The 21,292-nt window shown below is 40.4% G+C and overlaps 1 protein-coding gene across 9 annotated transcripts in view; it reads right to left on the reverse strand.

Annotated features, from left to right (window-relative positions):
* The window catches only part of mllt10 (MLLT10 histone lysine methyltransferase DOT1L cofactor), a 458,751-nt gene that overhangs the window by 393,423 nt on the left and 44,036 nt on the right, over positions 1-21,292 (reverse strand). For 7 of the 9 annotated variants that reach the window (XM_069914651.1, XM_069914639.1, XM_069914641.1 and 4 more), the window contains exon 4: positions 17,411-17,520. The exons of 1 other annotated variant lie outside the window; for it this stretch is intronic. In XM_069914651.1, coding sequence (XP_069770752.1) covers positions 17,411-17,520 — 110 coding nt within the window. Of the gene's footprint in view, positions 1-17,410; positions 17,521-21,292 lie in introns of those variants that run through there. One more of the 9 variants, XM_069914647.1, reaches the window with a different exon arrangement.

Consider the following 21,292-nt stretch of genomic DNA (forward strand, 5'->3'; position numbering starts at 1 on the left):
TACTATATCCAGCAACCATGAAAATATTCCTGGCAGCGAGAGGGAGGAAAGTTTTTACTAAGGCCAGAGAGGCATTAAAGTATGTTAATACTTTGTCTCCGGCAAAAAAAAAATCCCCAAAGGAGATGATGAGAAATGGGATTCTAGGCTAAAGGTTTTGTATAATGTAAATATAATTGAAGCAAATATTATACTTGGTTTATCAAAGTAAATATAAGGGGAAGAAAAACTCTGGAGCAACTAAGAAGGTGGTGATCATCGAAGATGGGTGTAATGGACATGACCTGGGATGAGAAGGGCTGTAGCGCCAAGAGGTTTAGAGTCGGTGTCATGGGGAAAGAGAGGATTGTGTTTCTGGGGAGGGTGGAGCGAAGGTGCAAGGGCTATATACTAGTTATTTGGGTTTTTTTTAAACTCTCTGTTAATTTCCTAGGATTTATTTTATACATGGCCAGCAAGAATAAAAAGAGCACTATGGACAGGGCAAAAGGAAAATATTTTGTGAGAGAGGTAAAGGGAAGGAATCAAAGTAAAAAGAGATGGGGCAATAGACAAAACAATTACATTTTCGAGCTTCAATGTTAATGACTTAAATGAAGCGATGAAGAGGATGAGTGTCTTGGCACATGTTAAAAAAATGAAGGCAGATGTGGCCTTTTTACAGGAGACCCAACTTACAAAAAATGAACATCAAAAACTTAAATGAACTTGGGTGGGACAATTGATAGCATCCTCCTTTAGCTCTAAGGCCAGGGGAGTACTTATTTTAATTGGGGAAAATGTCCCAGTAGAGGTCAAGAGCACAGTCATAGACCCAGAGGGAAGATTTGTAATGGTATACTGTCAAATATATTCTGAACACTGAACATTCATGAATATATACGCCCCTAATTTTGATTATGAAAATTTTATACAAAATGTCTTTTTGCAATTGACAGAAGGGCAGAAAAATTTCTTAATTGGAGGGGACTTTCATTTTTGCCTGAATCCGGTAATGGTAAATCACCCAAGAAAATGACAAGAGCCAGGTCAGCAAAAGCAACCATGGTCTTCATGAGATAAATCTGGTGGATAGTTGGAGACTATGCATCCGAGGGAGTGGGATTATTCATTTTACTCAAAACAGTACGACTCTTACACCAGAATTGACTTGTTTCTTGCCTCGGCTCAGCTAGAGGGCAGGATTGTAGAAACTGAATATATGGCAAGGCTATTATCAGATCATTCGCCTTTGAGCCTAAATATTGTCATGCCAGATAAACAAGTCACGGCATATAGGTGGCACCGTAACCTGTTGCTATTAAAAAAAAACAGAATTTTGCAGTTATGTTTGGGATCAAAAATAAATGTTTTGCGAAACAAACTGTGCCTCCACTGCCAATAAATTTCTGCTGAGATACATAAAAAGCTTATCTTAGAGGAAAAATAATTGGATATGCTGTAATGGATTACATCATATTTTATATTGTATATAGATAAGTTTTTGAAGGAGATAGATTGTGGGAATAGTGTAGATCACAAACAAACAGATCTGTTCACAAAACAGATCTCATTTAAAATGCCAGAGCTCTGCTCAAACCAGACAGTCAAGGCTCCCAGTGCCTTTGTAAAGACAAAGGAAACTGGTTTGCTGAAGGACTTCATAAATAGGTTTTAATTTGACATGCTGTGGAGTAATGGATTATTGTTTTGGAAAGCTACAGATGAACAAACTCAGAAGATTGGGTCCGATGCCACAATCTGTCTGAATTCTGAATGCAGTTTGCTGTTCTAAGAAAGTCATGTGGTTTTGCAAGCACAGAGGGAGAGAGAGGGAGGGAGGGGGAGAGAGAGAGAGAGAGAGAGAGAGAGAGAGAGAGAGAGAGAGAGAGAGAAACTGGTTTCTGCAGCATGGCAAGCTGGCAGTTTGTTTAAACCCCATTTTGAAGACAAGTTGTGAGTTCTGAGTTCAGCCTGTTGAAAAAACCAATGTGGTTCATACAAGAGGAAATGGTTGGCTAGAGTGTTTCACCTACAATAAGGGTGACGTGCAGAAGAAGAGGTTATCATTTAAAAAACCCTGATGGGGCAAGTTTCTTTGGCAAGATACTGAAGTGACTGATCAGAGGGAATCAGTTGGTACGTGTACAACAAGCAATGAATCTCTCTCTCTAAAACCAACGAGAACCTTCGTAATAGGTAATCAATTACTTTTAAACACCAGACCTTAGTGAAAATTCATAAATGTTAAATTCTGTGCATAGTATAAGCATTGCCTGACACCGGTGAACTTGGAGGTGTGAGAAGTGAGACTGGACTGTGAATCAAAGAACTTTTCTGAACTTGTACATACCTACACGTGCACTTAGAATTAGAAGGGGGTTAAGTTAAGTTAATAGAAATAAGTTAAAAGTTTGATTCTGTTTCGAGGTTTAAAGAAAATTAAAAACTACTTTTGCTTAAGAAACCATTTGTCTTGGTGAATTTCTATTGCTGCTGAGTTTTGGGGTCCTCTGGGCTCATAGCAATGCTAAAAGTATCAGGTTCTGAGGGAAAATACAGAACATAAAATAAAAAGCTCAAGTTCAATTCTTTGCAAACATACAAAATGGAAAAAGCAATACAGGTACACGATCCTTTATCTGGACATCTAAAATCCGGCAAGTGGGGACCGGCAGTCGGGGGAGTTAGCTGAGGGACCAGCGGTCGGGCGGCTGAGGGGGAGGTGGCCAGGCGAGACTGCCGGGCAACTGGAAGGGGGTGGGGGTGGATACGGCAGCACAATTCGGGTGGGCTTTCCAAAATCCGGAAAAATCTGAAATTCAGAACACACTGTCTCTCAAGGATTCTGGATAAAGGATCGTGTACCTGTATTAAGATCTAAGCAAAGGTATTAGGAGCTAGGGGAAAGAGCCCACAAGGTTCTGTCCTGACAGCTGAGGGCAGAGGAAACAGCAAGGACAATCAATGCAATCCAAACAGGGCAAAACAGGATTTCCAATAAACTGAAATAAATAAATGAAGTGTTTAGGCAGTTCAATATGCAATTAAATAAATGTGAGTTGAGAGGGATTGGGACAAAATGGAGGAATTTTTATCCAACATAATTGTCAAATTTAGAATCTGAGGAAAGGATTAGATACTCCCTTCCTAGAGGCCACTGTGTAGTGACATGGAGGCTCTAATACGAAGGGAGATCACTCGTAAATTCATTTGCGCTATGTATCTCCTGATCCAAAATGAGAACCCAAAACCAGGACTCCATAAAGCGAAGCAAAGGAGTCAGATCTAGGAACAACAATTCTTGAGCGATGCTGGTCCGACTTCTGCCGGGACAGTATGAAAGCGGTTATTAACAGATATAGGCTGGTGCAATACACTTTTTTGCACCAGCTGTAACTTTTGCCACAAAAATTGCAGAAGGTCAAACCAGAGATCCCTGAATTTTGTTTTAGATGCAACGTAGAAACAGAAACTTTTGTGCATTCAATGTGGCCATGCACCAAGGGTAGATTAGAGATATTTTGAAAAATATTAAGGGGTGGAGTCAGCACTGTTCCTGCTGGGGGATATTATGGATGTGAGTTCAAGATTGTCCAACCACCAAATTCAATTAGTGAAGGTCAGCTTAGCAGTGGCCAGGAAATGCATAATGGTTACCTGGAAATCTGATTCTCAGTTAAGCACAGAAAGATGCAACACGGAAATGCAGAGCTGTGTTCGCCTGGAGAAAATTACTTACAATTTAAGAGGGAGATATGACACATACATTGAGGTGTGGCAGCCATACTTGCGACACATTGAAACGCAGATGTAATTGGCCTTTCTCAATAGGAATACAGCGAATAACAGGATCATACAAGCCCTGAAATACTGAGATCGAGCAGACAATTTGAAAGTCCTGCCAGCTCCCCCCCCCCCCATATTTTTTCCTCATATATTTGTATTGTTATTTTTAATCATTGATTGTTATGCTTTTACTTGGGTTGAAGTGAAAGGGAGGGTGAGTGAAGGATGGGGAAGTTGGAAAAGGTGGAGGAGGAGGAAAAGAGACAATTCGGCAAACAATGAACTGTAAAAGGGGATGATTGTTCTCCTATAATACCTGGCTAATACGAGTCTGTAAAACTATAAATAAAATTTTCAAAAAAAAAAAAGGAAGTGGTGGATCTTCTTAAAATTATTTGGATAGACAAGTCCCCTGGACCAGACAGGAAATATCCCAGAATACTAAGGAAAGCGAGGAAAATGATTGCTGGCGATTACCTTTGCATCCTCCCGAGCCACAGGAGATATCGGAGAATTGAAAAACTACAAATGTCGTTCCCTTGTTTAAGAAAAGTGAGGGGGGTGGGGAGGGGGGGGGCTGGGGGGGGAGGAGTCCTAAGAACGAAAGACCAGAGGATTCTTAGGGACGGGATTTAGATCATCAAGAGAAGCATTGTCTTTTCAGGAATAGTCAGCATTGCTGAGGGATAGGTTGTGGCTCACAAACCTAATTTGCGTTTTCCCAAGGTGACAAAATAAATTAATTACAGTAAGGCGGTGGGTGTGGTGTATACGGATTTTAGTATGTCAATTGAGAAAAGTTCCCCCATGATAGGCTCATACAGATAAGGCATGACATCCATGAAATCTTGGCTGCTTGGATTCAGAATTGGCTTACCTGCAGAGAGGGTAACAGCAGGTGGAACATATTCCATCCTGAGGTTGATGGCTTGTGGCATTCCAGAGAGATCTGGGACTCCTGTGCCTTGTGATTTTCATAAACGACTTTGATGTTGAAGTGAAGAGATGGTTCAATGAGTTTGCAGATGGTACAAATGTTGGAGGTGTTGTGGATAGTGTAGGTGGCTGTCATAGGATGTTAGTTAACATTTTTGTTTATATTTCTCTCTTTTCTTGAGTAGTCTTTTGTACTACTGATAAGTAGAAATTCTGTCTGGCCCACACAAAAAAGAATCTCAGGGTTGTATGCACACTGACAATAAATCTGAACCGTGCAGAGTTAGGAGAGTGTGGCAGATCCAGGTAAGTGTGAAGTAATACACTTTGGAAGGTCAAACCTTAAGGCAGAGAATATGATTCTCGTGTGGTAGAACAGATGGTCCAGACCTATGGATCACCGGAGGCTGCCGCACAAGTTAATAGACTGGTTAAGAAATCGGTCGATTAAGTTCAAGAACCATGATGTAACGTTGCACCTGTATAAAACTCTGGTTAGACTGCACTTAGAATAAAGGAGTATTGCGTTCCATTCAGTTTGCCTCAATACAGGAAGGCTGTGGATGCTTTCAAGAGGGTGCAGAGATTTATCAGGATTATCAAGATTGGAGAACGTATCTGATGCATACATTAGGATGCCCTTTAATTGACTACAGTTCGGCATTCAACACCATCATCCCCTCAACACTGATCAGCAAAGTCCTAGGACTCAACACTCCAATACGTGATTCTGGATTTCCTCACCTACAGACCACAATCAGTGAGGATAGGTAAGAACGTAATCTCCATCACTTCCAGAGCATCATAGGACTGCATTCTTCACCTTCTGCTCTACTCACTACACACCTATGACTGTGGCTTGGTATGACACCACCATCTACAAATTCACCGACGATACCACAGTAGTGGATAGTATAAAAGGGAGTGAGGAATCAGAATAAAGTTGCGGAGGTTTGTATGACATCAGAACCCCTTGCAGATTTCTACAGGGAGAGTGTGCTGACTAGCTGCATCACAGTCTGGTATGGGAACCAGACTGAGTATGAAGCCCTGTAAAAGGTAGAGGACAGAGCCCAGGACATCACAGACAAAACCCTTCCTGACATCAAAAACATCTATAGGGAACACTGCTGTCGAAGAGCAACAGCAATCATCAAGCATCCACATCTCCCAGGACACACTGTGTTCTTACTCCTACCATCAGGACTCACAGCACCAGGTTCCAGGAGCAGCTGTTATCCCTCCACCATCAGACTCCTCGATAACAAACTCAATCAGAGGCTGATTTTTCACTTTGATTTTTTTTGTTTCTTTCTGTATTGCACAGCTTGTTAACATTTCTTTATTTGTTTACATGTTTATATTGAATGATTCCCCCCTCCCCTCCCCCACTACAAACAAGCGGTAATTCTGCATCGCCCACAGGATAAAGCATTTCAGGGTTGACAATCTGTCTTATAGAACAAGATTGATAGAACTAGGACTTTTCTCTTTGGAGTGACAAAAGATGAGAGATGACTAAATAGAGGTATACGGGAGGAGTCACGCGATGGAGTAGTGGCCGGACGGTGAACTCCAGCCCTCTCCAGAAAAGTCGGGAAAAACAAGAGAAAACACAAAGGCACAGAAATAAAAGTTACAGAAAAGTGAGTATAAAGGTTGAAAGAAGATGGCGACAAAAAAAGAAAAGTCGAAAGCAACGGTAAGAAGAGAGGAAGAGAAGACAAAGGAGGAAAAAGGTGAAGGCCTTACCTGTCCGAAGAGGCCCGCTGCGGAGAGAGAAACCCGCTCCCTCAGGTCGGTAAATAATGGACTACAAAAATGGCTCGCAGAGCCGAGTAAAAGTGCGCAACCGCGCATGAAAAAAAACACACCGACGGGAGGGGGGACCAGCTGGGGAGTCGATCTCCACAGCCGGCAACGACAGCTGCAGAACACCTGCAGCAAGAAGAGACCACAGAAGACAATAGAAACAAGAAAGAAGAGGAGGAAAGGGCAACAAAGAAACAACAGATGGCCAACCCAGAGGAAGAAGAAGAGGAAGAGTATGGTGAAATAGAAGAAGAAAAGAAAGGCAAGGTAAAGGATATACTTGCTCTTATTAGAGGATACATGGAGTCATTTAAAGAATGGCAAACACAGGAATTTAAGGATTTAAGAAAAAGAATAAACAACACAGAAGAGAAAATAAATAAAATGGAGATGACCTTAACAGAAATGGGAAAGAAAATGGACAAGATGGAAGAGCGGGCAGTAGCAGCAGAAATGGAGGTAGAAGACTTAAAAAAGAAATTGGAGAAATCTAATAAAAAAACTAAAGAGACACAAGAACTACTAGCTCAAAAAATAGATACAATGGAAAACCATAACAGAAGAAATAACATAAAGATAGTGGGCCTTAAGGAAGATGAAGAAGGCAAGAATATGAGGGAGTTTATAAAAGAGTGGATCCCTAAGACCCTAGGATGTCCAGAACTACAGCAAGAATTGGAAATAGAAAGGGCACATAGAGTATTGGCCTCTAAACCACAACCACAACAAAAACCAAGATCTATTGTAGTAAAATTCCTAAGATATACTACAAGAGAAAAGGTACTGGAGAAGACAATGGAAAAAGTAAGAGAGGGCAACAAACCACTGGAGTATAAAGGGCAAAAAATCTTCATTTATCCAGATATAAGTTTTGAACTCCTAAAGAAGAGAAAAGAGTTCAATACAGCAAAGGCGATTTTATGGAAGAAAGGGTATAAATTTATACTAAAGCATCCAGCGGTATTGAAAATATTTATTCCAGGACAACAAAACAGACTATTCTCGGATCCAGAAGAAGCACGAAAATTTGCAGAACAATTACAAAAATAGACTGAGGGATGAAGACGGGTAATGAGAGTTAAAATGATCATGATTGATATGTATGTGGGTAAAGACAAAAATAGACTGAGGGATGAAGACGGGTAATGAGAGTAAAAATGATCACGATTGATATGTATGCGGGTAAAGAGGTATAAGAGTGAATAGAGACAAGGAGCATACGTGAATGTATCTGTACTTAGAGGAAAATATAGATAGTATAGACAAGAATTAATAAGGGAAGGTAATGGAATAGAGAGAATAAGGAGGGAATTAAAAGAGTGACCTTTGTGACATATGAAAAGTGAAATCTTTTCTGGGGGAGGCGGGGTGGGGGGAAATAGCGGTCACTGCAAAATCAGTTGACGCTTGCGAGTGGATTCGCAAATCCAAATGGAGAGGGGAGATGTGGTTGTCCGACAAGGGATAAAGGACAACTCAGGAGGTGAATGGGAGATTGGGGATAAATAAGATAGAAATAGGAGAATAAGGAAAATGTTGGATGTTGTAGGAATGTTGTCTTATAAAGAGTTGAAAATAAGAAAACAGAAATGGAAAAGGAGGAAAGGTAATGATGGAAAAACGGAAAGAGAAGATAAACAAAATATAAAAGGGCTACGCTGAACTATATGTCTTTAAATATTAATGGAATACATAACCAAATTAAAAGGAATAAACTACCAAATTTAAATGAATAAATGTATTCCATTAGAAAAAATAACATATTGGTTAAGAAATAATATTGAAATATTCGAACAAGTATAGGAGCCTTACATTAAATACAATAGCGAAAACCTACCGGGAACAAACATTACCTAAGTTGATGGAAGGAGAAGGAAAGAAAAGAATGGACTCAGTAGAATTTCTGGTGTAATTTTGTTGAATGACAACATTGTCTGACTGGATTAATGCAACCTAGATTGTATACCTAAAATGGATGAGAGGGGGGGGTGGGGGGGTGGTTTGGGAGGAAAGGGGGGGGGAGAAAAAGTCACTGTATATGTGTGAAAAAGAAATTGTGTATATCATGGCTAATGTGATTTATGGTGTGAAAAATAAAAAAATTAAAAAAAAAAAAAAAAAATAGAGGTATACAAGATTATGAGGGGAAATGGACAGCCAGCACATTTTCCCCAGGCCAACAGCAACAAATACCAGAGGGCATCCTTTTACGTGAATGGAGGAAACTTCAGGGGGACACCAGAGTGCGAGTTTAAACAGAGTGCGAGGTTCCTGAAATGCATTGCTTGGGTGGTGTTGGAGCCGGGTACAATAGGAACATTTAAAAGACTTGGATAGGCATATGAAAATAAGAGAACAGAGGGCACACAAAACTCAAAACGGTCAACCAGTTTACCTATCTCGGCTGCACCATTTCATCAGATGCAAGGATCGACAACGAGATAGACAACAGATTCGCCAAGGCAAATAGCGCCTTTGGACGACTACACAAAAGAGTCTGGAAAAACAACCAACTGAAAAACCTCACAAAGATAAGCGTATACAGAGCCGTTGTCATACCCACAGTCCTGTTCGGCTCCGAATAATGGGTCCTCTACCGGCATCACCTACGGCTCCTAGAACGCTTCCACCAGCGTTGTCTCCGCTCCATCCTCAACATTCATTGGAGCGACTTCATCCCTAACATCGAAGTACTCGAGATGGCAGAGGCTGACAGCATCGAATCCACGCTGTTGAAGATACAACTGCACGGGGTAGGTCACGTCTCCAGAATGGAGGACCATCGCCTTCCCAAGATCGTGTTATATGGCGAGCTCTCCACTGGCCATCGTGTCAGAAGTGCACCAAAGAAGAGATACAAGGACTGCCTAAAGAAATCTCTTGGTGCCTGCCACATTGACCACCGCCAGTGGGCTGATAACGCCTCAAACCGTGCATCTTGGCGCCTCACAGTTCGGCGGGCAGCAACCTCCTTTGAAGAAGACCGCAGAGCCCACCTCACTGACAAAAGACAAAGGAGGAAAAACCCAACACCCAATCCCAACCAACAAATTTTCCCCTGCAACCGCGTCTGCCTGTCCCGCATCGGACTTGTCAGCCACAAACGAGCCTGCAGATGACGTGGACATTTACCTCCTCCATAAATCTTCGTCCGCGAAGCCAAGCCAAAGATTAGATTGTTGTGGAGTAGGGTTACATAGGTCAGCACAACAAGCCAAAGTTCTTGTTCTGTGCTGTAATGTTCTGATGAAATTTAATGTAATGATCTGATTGATTTAATGTAAAATACAGGAATAAAATAAATTTTAAAAATATACAAGACTTCCCTCGTTGTTTTCTCACTATTCCTATTCTGATAGAAGGTAATTGACCCAAAACATTAACACTTTTTTTCTCAACAGAATGTGGCCTGACCTGATGAGTATTTACAGTAATTGTTTTTCAAATTTTAGCTTCTTCATGGATATGGCCAAGGCCGAGGCTGGGTAGCCAGCAGTGAAGCAACAACAACCCAAAGTTTTTCTACCGACCTAAAAACATGCATGAGAATTGGCCCAGCAACACTGGAGCATATCAACATCACCCAGATTTCAGATTTATTGTCAGAATACACACATGACATCAAATACAATCCTCGAATTCCTTTTCCCTGCGGGCACAGCAGAATTACCACTAATTGGTAATAAAGAACTGTAAACAGATAACAAATGTAAACAAACCAAAGTATACATAGAGAACAAAAGAAAATCAATAAAGTGCACAAGAGTCCTTAAATGAGTCTCCAATTGAGTTTGTCATTGAGGAGTCTGATAGTGGAGGGGTAGCAGCTGAACCTGGTGGTACAGGTTTTGTGGAACCTATACCTGTTTCCTGGTAGTATAGGAGCAAGAATAGTGTGTCCTGAGTGATGTGGATCCTTAATGATTGCTGCTGCTCTCTGACGGCAGCATTCCCTGTAAATGTTTTTGATGGTGTGGAGGGTTTTGCCTGTGATGTCCTGGGCTATGTCCAATACCTTTTGGAGGGCTTTACACTCAAGGGTATTGATGTTCCCATACCAGACCACAATGCAGCTGATCATCACACATTCCCAGGGTTCCTGGTGTCATATCAAACCTCCACACACTCCCGAAGAAGCATTCTTCAAAATGCCATTGATATGTTGTGTCCAGAAAAGATCCTCCAAGATGGTGACTCCCAAGACTTAAATTTGCTCACCCTCTTCACGTCTGATCCCACAATGATCACTGGATTGTATACCTGTCTTTTCTTTCCTTAAGTCAAGAATTAGCTCCTTAGTTTTGGTGACAGTGAATGCAAGGTTGTTGTTGGTGCACCATTCAGCCAAGTTTTCAATCTCCATCCTATATGCTGACTCATCTCCATCCTTTATACAACCCATTACCGTGGTATCGTATGCAAATTTGTAGATGGTGTTATTGTTGTACTGAGCTAGAGTCGTAGGTGTAAACTGTGTAGAGCAGGAGGCTAAGAACACAGCTTGGTGGTGCTCTGGTACTGGTGGAGATAGTGGAGGAGAAGTTCTTAACAATTTTCACTGATTGTGGTCTGGGAGGTGAGGAAATCCATGATCCAATTACACAGTGGGGTGTTAACTCCCAGATCTTGAAGTTTGATGATCAGGGATGATGGTGTTGAATACCAAACTGTAGTCATTTAAGAGCATCCTGATGTATGCATCTTTGTGTCCAGGTGTTCAAGGGCTTTGTGTAGAGCCAGTGAGCCATAGACCTGATATTACTATGGGCAAAGTGGAATGGATCCATGTCTCTGCTCAGGCAGGAGTTAATATGCTTCATAACCATCCTTTCAAAACACATCATTACTGTTGATGCAAGTGCTACTGGTTGATAGTTGTTAAGGTTACTACACTCTACTTGGGCACCAGTACGATTGACACCTGTTTGAAACAGGTAGGTGCTACGCCCTACTGGATGAGATATTGATGATATCAGTGAATACATTGGTAAGTTGGTCAGCACAGATCTTTAATACTCAGCCAGGTACTCCATCAGAGCTACATGCTTTCCTCAGATTCACTCTCCTGAAGGCAGCAAGCACGTCATCCTCAGATACGGAGAGGATGGAACCATCAGGGGATGTGGGGGTGCGGGGAGGTGGTTCTTCACTGTTACTGTTGTCAAATTGGGCATAAAAGGCATTGAATTCCTCTGGGAGAGAAGGTTTGCCATCTGCTACTTTATGGAATTTGGTTTTGTAACAGGTTATGGAACTTCAGCCCTACCACAGCCATCAGATGTCCCTTGTTGTTTCCATTTTCATCCAGAATTTCCATTTCACCTGGGAGATAGCTTTCTCACCAAAGTAGTCAACGACTAGATTGTCACACCACTTAACTGATGCATCATCCATCATCCTAAACATTCACTCTCTTGAAACTCAATGCACCATGACTTCAGTTTCTTTCCTGTTGTTATCAGTTCTTGAATGGACTTCCAATTAGTAGGAGATGATGCCTTGCACTGTTTAACTGCCTTTTTTAAAATTTTTAACCCTATGTTCTGCACTTTTGTTTCAATGAAACACGTCATTACTCTTACCCTCCCTGCTGTACTATGTAGAGGCTGACTTGGCTGGACAGCATGGAAAACAAAGATTTTCACAGTATCACAGTACATGTGACAATGAACAATTTAAATCAAAAATATAACAGCATTATGTGAATATTTACTCCATAATCTTATGTGCAAATTTTCAAAATTGCCTACTGCACACTCGTTGGTATATATTTCTAACCATCAAATATTACTATCTATTGAAAAAGTGTATTACAACTTTAAAAACAAACTTAAAAAGGTGGAATGCAAATCAGCCCCCATGTAGTAAATTAAAAATTTAATTTTATGATCATTTAAATAGTAATTAACAAATCTTCCAATTTCCCTAAGATAAACTTACTGAAAATCAGAAATATTTTTCCCCAATAAGCTTAAAATGGCAAACTAGGTATGTCTAATGGCAAATTAAATATTAAGCCAGAAAAGTTTTAGTGATAAGATAAATACAAAAATGCCTTTCTCATTTGATTTCAATTCCAAGAAGTCTTTTCCTCATATACCATGTCCTCAGAAGCACATCTTGCATCCTGCAATATCTAAAAGTGTGAAATTCAAACTTTTTTGAACAACTTATTCCATGTCTAACTGGCTTCCTTTAACCATCCTTGGCAAATGAATAATTTATTTTGCTGAACCATTGGTTTGCACGGAATGCAACCCAATTATTCAACACTTTGAAACCTTCTATTAGCTTTACTCAAATCTCCACTTTCCAAAATTTGGATATAACATGATGAGTCATTGGACTCAGGCTTTGGTCTGCCGCTAGGAGTGAGTACGAGTGCTTGGGGCTCACGGGGACCTGGGGCTGCCGCGAGAAGCAGGGACGTCGCAAGTAGTCAGTTTACTAAAAATTAATTTGCTTTAATTTCAACTATAACTACAATTTATTTAAACCCCGATTTAGCATGACCCCACTTTTAAATCGCGATGTGATTTTTTGGGCCCAAACCGGAGATAACAGGGTTCCACTGTACTTCTATTAACTCTTTAGAACAAGCATCTTGCCTAGGCACTTGTGGCAAGTTGCACAATAATATATAGAAGTCATTGGATTATTGAGTATCTGGAGAGAAACTTCAAGTGAATAACCCTTCATGTGAACTATAAAAATGAGAAAACTATCAAGTTTTAAGTTGAAGAGTGAGGGAGAGGTAGAGAGAATAAAGGAAATGTATACAATCAACATTATTCAGATGATAGTGGCATACAAATGTCTGGCTGCTGTTTTATTGTACTAAAACCATTAATGCTGAAGGAACTCAGCAGGTCATGCCCTCAGACCTAGCCCTTCTTCAAGGTATGAGCAAAAAGTTTGCAAGTGCCTGAATAAAGAGGCCTTGATGAAGCCCTCAGGCCCAAAATTTTGATATATCTTTACCTCCAATGGAGGTTGCATGACTTGTTGAGTTCCTTCAGCATTTTCGTATCTTTACATCTTTCAGATGATAGCATGGTTTTGGCGCTGTCTGGTTGGAAGAATGAAGGCCTTGGAGTACGAGAACAAAATACAGCCACATGCTGAAAACTTGAAACCAAAAGAATGTTAGAACTATGCAATAAATCTGGCAGCATTTGCGGAAAAAGAAAATAAAACTAAAATTGCAGATGGATGGCCTTGCGCAGAACTCACCAATTTTGACACATACAGTAATTATTCAATTCAATATTTAGCATCAAGGAATGCAACTTGCCACAAGTGCCTAGGTGAGATGCTGTTCTTTAAGCCTATAATTGGGCCTTGATGAAGCAGTGTCAGAGAAAAATAACAGGGGTCAAAGTGGGGTTGGAATGAAAAATTCAGGTATCAAGATCAGGATAAGCTTTGTGGAATAAACAGGTTCAGAAAAGCAGTCAACCAACTTTGTATGGTTTCTCCAAAATTGAGAAACAAAATTGGCACATTTAGCATAGGGGTCAGTATAAAGCTGTTACGGTGCCAGTAACCCAGGTTGAAATCCGTCGGTCTCAGTGAGGAGCTTGTACGTTCTCCCAGGGCCCGCGTGGGTTTCCTCCAGAGGCTCCATTTTCCTCCCACATTCCAAAGACAAACAGGGTTAGTAGGTTAATTTATCACATGGGTGTTTTTGGGTAAGGTAGACTGGAAGGACCTGTTACCATGCTACATCTCTAAAATTAAATTAAAAATTCTCTTTGGCTTGGCTTCGCGGACGAAGATTTAAGGAGGGGGTAAAAAGTCCACGTCAGCTGCAGGCTCGTTTGTGGCTGACAAGTCCGATGCGGGACAGGCAGACACGGTTGCAGCGGTTGCAGGGGAAAATTGGTTGGTTGGGGTTGGGTGTTGGGTTTTTCCTCCTTTGCCTTTTGTCAGTGAGGTGGGCTCTGCGGTCTTCTTCAAAGGAGGTTGCTGCCCGCCAAACTGTGAGGCGCCAAGATGCACGGTTTGAGGCATTATCAGCCCACTGGCGGTGGTCAATGTGGCAGGCACCAAGAGATTTCTTTAGGCAGTCCTTGTACCTTTTCTTTGGTGCACCTCTGTCACGGTGGCCAGTGGAGAGCTCGCCATATAACACGATCTTGGGAAGGCGATGGTCCTCCATTCTGGAGACGTGACCCATCCAGCGCAGCTGGATCTTCAGCAGCGTGGACTCGATGCGTGGACTCGACAGCATCGAAATTAAAAATTAAAATTAAAATAAATACCCAATGGTATTCAGAAGATTGGAAGTTCAAGTGAATTGCTGCTTACCTGGAAATGTTGTTTGAGTTGAGGAATAGTTTAAAGAAATAGAAGACTGAACCAGAGAGTCATAAAAGGAATGGCCTCTTTCAAATGGTCATGAACCAAAGAAACAATCTATTTTGACCATTGTGTTTTCACCAACCATTAAGCACCCGTATCCTCTTGCATCCCCACAAACTAAACTCCACCCCATTTCCTACTTCCTTCTTCACACTTATTTTTGGGCTTATTAACCTAAAAACCAGTACACCTTTGGAAAATATTGGATCACTGGGGTTGAGAAATTACACTGTAAAGAGGTTAACATGTCAAAAAAATGTCACCCATACAGCGCTTTAGTGTTAGGATCAAACCTGGGTCTCTGAAGCTGCAAGGTAGAAATGCTAATACTACCCACAGAGGGAATTGGAAGAGGGGGTAGATATTTTGGAACCTCATTGAAGGTAAAGAAAACTGAGAGGATTATCCATTAAATGTGAAGGCTGAGAGAGTGCAAGTTGGTTGGAAGGAAAAACTTCAGAAGAAGGGGTAGAGACTACATCAAGATCACAGAGAGAGATAACCAAGTTCTAAGAGTAAACATTTCCAATTATCTGACCTGCCCCAAAAAAGCTAAAATGATTGTCAAGAAAACACGCCAACACTTTTTTTTAAAAAAAAAAGGTCAAGGCATGTACTTCATGTCCCTCAACAACCACATACTTGCTGGATGCATTACAACATGGATTGAGAGCTGCTTTACTCAAGACAGAAGGTACAGAAGGTGGTGAATGTCACTCAGAATATCACACAAACTTGCCTCCCATCCATGGCCACCATCTACATCTCCATTACATAGTAAAGCAAACAACCCATCACACACTCGCCATATATTCTTCTTACTCCTCCTATTGGGGAGAGCTGAAGAGTGTGAAATCATGCATCGATAGGCTTAAAGACAGATTTTTATCCCTGGAGCCTTAAGGCTCTTAAATGAACCCCACAATTGTACTCTCGTTCTTTAAACTAATTTTTTTTTTCCCTTACCAATCTATGCTGCAATTGAGTCCTAGCCTTCTACTTTATATGGCTATATGACCTGTTAAACTGCTCATGGAAGAGCCGTTCTCACTGTACTAGGTATGAAAAATAAACAAACTAAAAGAGAAGAATGGAGCAGGTGTGAGAAATAGTGGGCAAGTAATTAAATTATCTGTCAACTTTGCTAGAGTGGAAATCACCAAAGAAAAAAAGGAAAGTATTTCAAAGGCACTGATTTAGAAAGTCTTGTTAACAAAACAAATAAATTGGAGACAGATACTGGGCAGAGGTAATGGGGTCCTCACAGGAAGCAAAATAAGGAAAGTAAAGTTGAGATACTTGAGATTGTTTGAGCTTGTATGGGCTTTTGTCCTCTGCCTAACAATTGAATTAAAAATGCATCGAGTGTCAGCAGGACTATTTTTGATTTTGATATCTTCTATGTACAGATAATGCGCTGGAGAGCACCATCTATGCTTACACAAGCTTGAGACCATTTGGACATGACACCAAAAGGTCTCTTACAAACATTTCCCTAAGAGTCACCAGCTTCTCCTTCCAACCAACTTGCACTCTCTCAGCCTTCACATTTTATTCTTTTGAAAAGAATAAAATTTTCAAGACTTCTCAAACTAAAGTGAAAGCATAAATTTGAGCATCACTCCTCAACAATTTATAAATTGTTCTATAACTAGTTCTATTCTACACTATTAAAGTGATGACAGTTACAATTTTTAATAAGTTAATAAAATTGATTTTTTTTCCACTTTTGTTGGCTGCGATGTTACAAAAATAAATCAATTTAGTCCTGAGAACCAAAAAAAAAAGAAAATTAACCACTCTGGAACAGAGGGATTGGTTTTGATCCTAAAGAAAATAAAAACCACATCAATTTTCCTTGCAGCAAAAAAAATAACTGAGAACACTTGTTTGCAATCACACACAGTGAAAATATGTTAATTTCCAAGTTGCCCAGGTAACAGTCATGGGATGCGGTATCAAGTCAATTTCAAGTCCACTTCCCGCAATGCATGACACAGAGTGAGACAATCATTTAAATTTTTAATATAGAGATACAGCATGGTAACAGACCCTTGCACCCCACGAGCCCGAGCTGCCCAAATACACCAATTAACCAACAACCCCATACATCTTTGGAGCATGGGAGGAAACTAGAACACCCGGAGGAATCGACGTGGACATGGGGAGAAGATACAAACTCATTACAGACAGATTAACATGCAGAATTTTTCTTGTTGGATTAAATAAGCAGATCCCATCTGAAATTTCAAATGGAGAGATCTAGTGGGCCTTTGGAACCACTAATGAAAGCAAAATAAATTGACAATGTAATAAATTTTAATGAACAATATTAATGTAGTGCCTTGGAAAACATTTAAATTGCATGAAAATAAGATATTCTCATAAAATACAACATGCGTAACACAACTCTTGAAAGCACTAAGCCTAAGCAAAAAATGTTCTAAACAGAAACAAGAGGCTGAAGGAGCTCCAATAATCAAGTCTACAATCTATCATAATTGAGAATTTGTTTTAATAATTCAATTACCTTATTGAAACGTTCATGGGGAACATACTGTAGGACAATGGGTTCCATTGTAGTAACATTAGCAAACTGCACCTCTGGAATATAAAGTGCACAAACCACATGGGCCCAACCTGCACATAAACCAAACAAAACAAATAACATTATAACCTACACAAAACAAATTTAAAAGCAAAAAAATAATCTGCACAAATATATCCCTTAAATTAAAATTTGCAATAAAAAGCATCACATTCATATTAAATTGACCAGACATTAAGCTTGCAAATCTTATTATAATGTTGCATGTGTTGATTTAAAAGGTTGGCATGCAACAGTTCTTTGGCTTGCATGGTTTCCAAACTAATAGTTTAAAAATATGACACATTAAGCATACTGTGCTGTTTACTGGCACTATACCAGACACACGTGGGAAACATTGGTGAAAGACCAACAAAGAACCTTGTAGCTCAGCATTCCCAACAATTATCCAGATGGTTCACATTTCTAACACCATCCCCCCCTCCTGCAATCTTTCTACAATGCATAAACAAACTCAGAGTGACCCAATATATAAAGAACACTAGGTATCCAATATTTTTTGAGATAAAACATTCAGAAATTAACAATTCTTTGCCCCTCCAGACCCATAAATATGTGGATACACCACCTTTGGATGCTAGTTTAGCACAGTTTAAAATGATACCAAATCAAATATTTATTTTTTGAAATTAATTAATACTTCTCAATAAGAGGAACAATTACCAAAGTAATGAATTCAATAAACATCCATTTTGATTTAAAACTCTGTACAGTTTAAGGGACCAGACAGAACATGTGATTGACTACTGCACATATGGCACACATGTTACTTGTCTGGTCATTGTAATAAAGGCACAGTAACAGTTTAAACACCTAGTGGAAGGGGTCATCTGTATTTTTTTAAACTGGAAAATATACAGGGCTCCATGCTGAAAATGGCAGCATCCATGATTGGCAGCAGAGTGTGGGCTGTGGAGGTTCATCAGACTGGCGCAGGAGAACATCTATCCCTCCCCCCCAACCATTCCCACCAAGTGGATAAGCCCAAGATAGGAGCAAATAGAGAAGGTGACTCGCACCTGGCCACAGGCTCATGGGAACCAGATATTGAGGCTAGGATTCAGAGTGCCAATGATGAGAAGGGCTCCAAAAGAGGTCTCTGGTGTTCGCAAATTAAAGATTGTATTGCAGGTTCGGAACCAGAAACTATGGCTCACTGCTAGAAATGAACAGAGCGTCATGAGGTTGCAGAGGTTACGTGAGTGCAAGAGGGAAATCCATAGACACTCATCATCTCTGAGGGAACTCTCTTTTGCTTAAATTTCTCTCATCAGTGGAGCACTGGGCCTGTGATCCATCTTTTTATGCCTTTACAGCAAGCGACAGTTGACAAGTTTTATGTATTTGAATATCAATCTATGTCCTCTAGTTTTAGACTTCTCTGCCTGGAAAAAAGACGGACTATTAACCTTACAAAATTGTGAGGAGATTCAATATGATTTTGTAAAGGTCACCCCTTAACCTCCAGGGGAAACATGACCCAACCTGTGCAGACATTCCTTGTAAATCAAGCCTCCAGTTCCAGCAATATATTTTGTGATTTTTTTTTTCTGCATCCTTCCTATTGTTGGGTGACCAGAACAGTGCACTATACTCCAAATATGGTTTCCCCAATGATTTCCACACAGCTGTAACAGGATATTCCAATTCCAAATGCCACCTTCATCATCATCTACCTGTATCATTATCAGGGAACATGTACCTGTACCCCTAGGTCACTTTGTTCAATAACATTCTCATTAAGCCTGCCATTTAATGTCCTAGTCCTGCCCTGGTTTGATTACCAAAATGTAACACTTCTCACATGTCTGAATTAAGTTCCATTTGCCATTCCATGTCCCACTTCTCCAGTTGTTCTAGATTCTGTTAGACTCCAACACTGTTTGGCTATACCACCAATTTTGAGGTTATCTGCAAACTTATTAACCATGCTAACTTCATTGTCATCTACATTACGGTATGGATGACAAACATTGGACCCAGCACCAATCCCTACAGCACACTACATGGCTTCCAATCTGAAAAAATAACCATCTGCTACCACCCTCAACCTTTTTCTTTCCACTCACAATAATACCTATGCCATCCGTCCTCTGTTAATAAGTAAGGGATTGCTTCAGGTGGTATGTGAGTAGGAAGGGAAGGTTGAGAATGACTGCTCTAGTCCCAATTATTACTGAAATATTTTGTTTGAGAAAAATTGTCATTTGCCCATTTCCTTTAGACGGATAGGGTTAGGTATGATTAAAACATTGGTTTTCAAACTTTCTTTCCACCCACATACCACCTTAAACAATCCCTTACTAATCACAGAGCACCTATGGCACACATGTCAAACTATAATTATATTTGGCCCGCAAGATCATTTCAAAAATGTATTAGAGGTGGCCTGCTGGCCGCCGCGCCAGTATAGCCCATGCACAGCTAATACTACAAATCCCAGAATGCATTGGCGTCAGCCCGCTAATCGCCCCCACCTCCTCTGTTTACGTTGCAGGGTCTCACCGTGGACTCTGGTTTTGGGGCTTGGCCGGTGTCAGGGGAAGCCAAGGCCGCTTCCCAGCGTCCGGAACCGGAGGCCTCGGGCCTGACCTCGCCAGGACCGTTGCCCACTCCCCCTCCCTGCCGCAGGCCGATCCGTGACTCACGGTGACGGGGCCGCTGATCCGCCGAGATGCCGCCCTGCAGCGAGAGCCGATGCCCCCGCACTGTCGTTGTCCAGCCCAATCGCCCGCAAACCCCGCCCTCCCGCACACAGGCCTGAGTAAGTATTATGAACTTTAATCTCAGGATAAAACGATCTTCCAATAGTTTCATGTCACAGTGATAAATATATTCCTGGTTAAAAATGGTCCTGCACCTGGATACAAGCTCATTAGGCACAAAACTTGTAAAGTGTGTACCAATGGAAAAAGGGCATGGCAAATAACCCTGCTAGAGTTCATGCCCACAATCAGTCACCCATTTGATTGTTTCAGGAATCATGTTATTCTCCCACATTCTCAATAGCCCTCAGATTTTACTATTCGACAGCACACTAGCAACATTTGACGAATCCTCTAAAGAGAAATATTATTTATTGAATATTTTATTTCTCATTTGTTAATGCTTCTGGAAAGAGTTTATCCAAAACTATTATTAAACATTTATTTTAATAAGAAAACGTTTAACATTACATATGTTGAAAGAAGAGAAAACATGCAGATGTTGTTGAAAATTTTCAATAAATATTTAGTTCGGCCCTCGACTTAGTCCAAGTTTTTAATTTTGGCCCTCCGTAAATTTGAGTTTGACACCCCTGACCTATGGTATAGAGGTTATTTAAAGTAGTATGTGAGTGGAAAGAAAATGGTTGAGAACCACTGCTCTAACTTCTTCCATCGAGTTAGATTTGAATTCAATTGGCTATCTTATCCTGGATGTCATGTTATCTCAACTTTTGAACTAACCTATCGAGCAGGATCTTATCAAAAGCCTTAGGAAAACTCATGTAAACACTGACTGCCCACATCAATCTCTTTAAAAAAAATTCAGTCATATTTGTGAGACACATTAATTATGCATTCCAAATTAATGATTAGGTGCTCTCATTATCCTATATCACAATCTGTCTTAATTAACCTCTTACTATTAAAATGTCTTCAAAATATTTGAAAATTTCCTGTCGCTTAGGTACAATGATTTTTCAAGTCTCAAAGTAAAGTATGTTCAAATGAAAGATTATTTTCTGTTTTCCAAAATCATCTAAACCATGTAAACTCACAGGTTCAAGAGTTAAATTCAGATATGTCATATCATGTCTAT

This window comes from Narcine bancroftii, chromosome 1 (assembly GCF_036971445.1).
Source record: "Narcine bancroftii isolate sNarBan1 chromosome 1, sNarBan1.hap1, whole genome shotgun sequence".
Lineage (NCBI taxonomy): Eukaryota > Metazoa > Chordata > Chondrichthyes > Torpediniformes > Narcinidae > Narcine > Narcine bancroftii.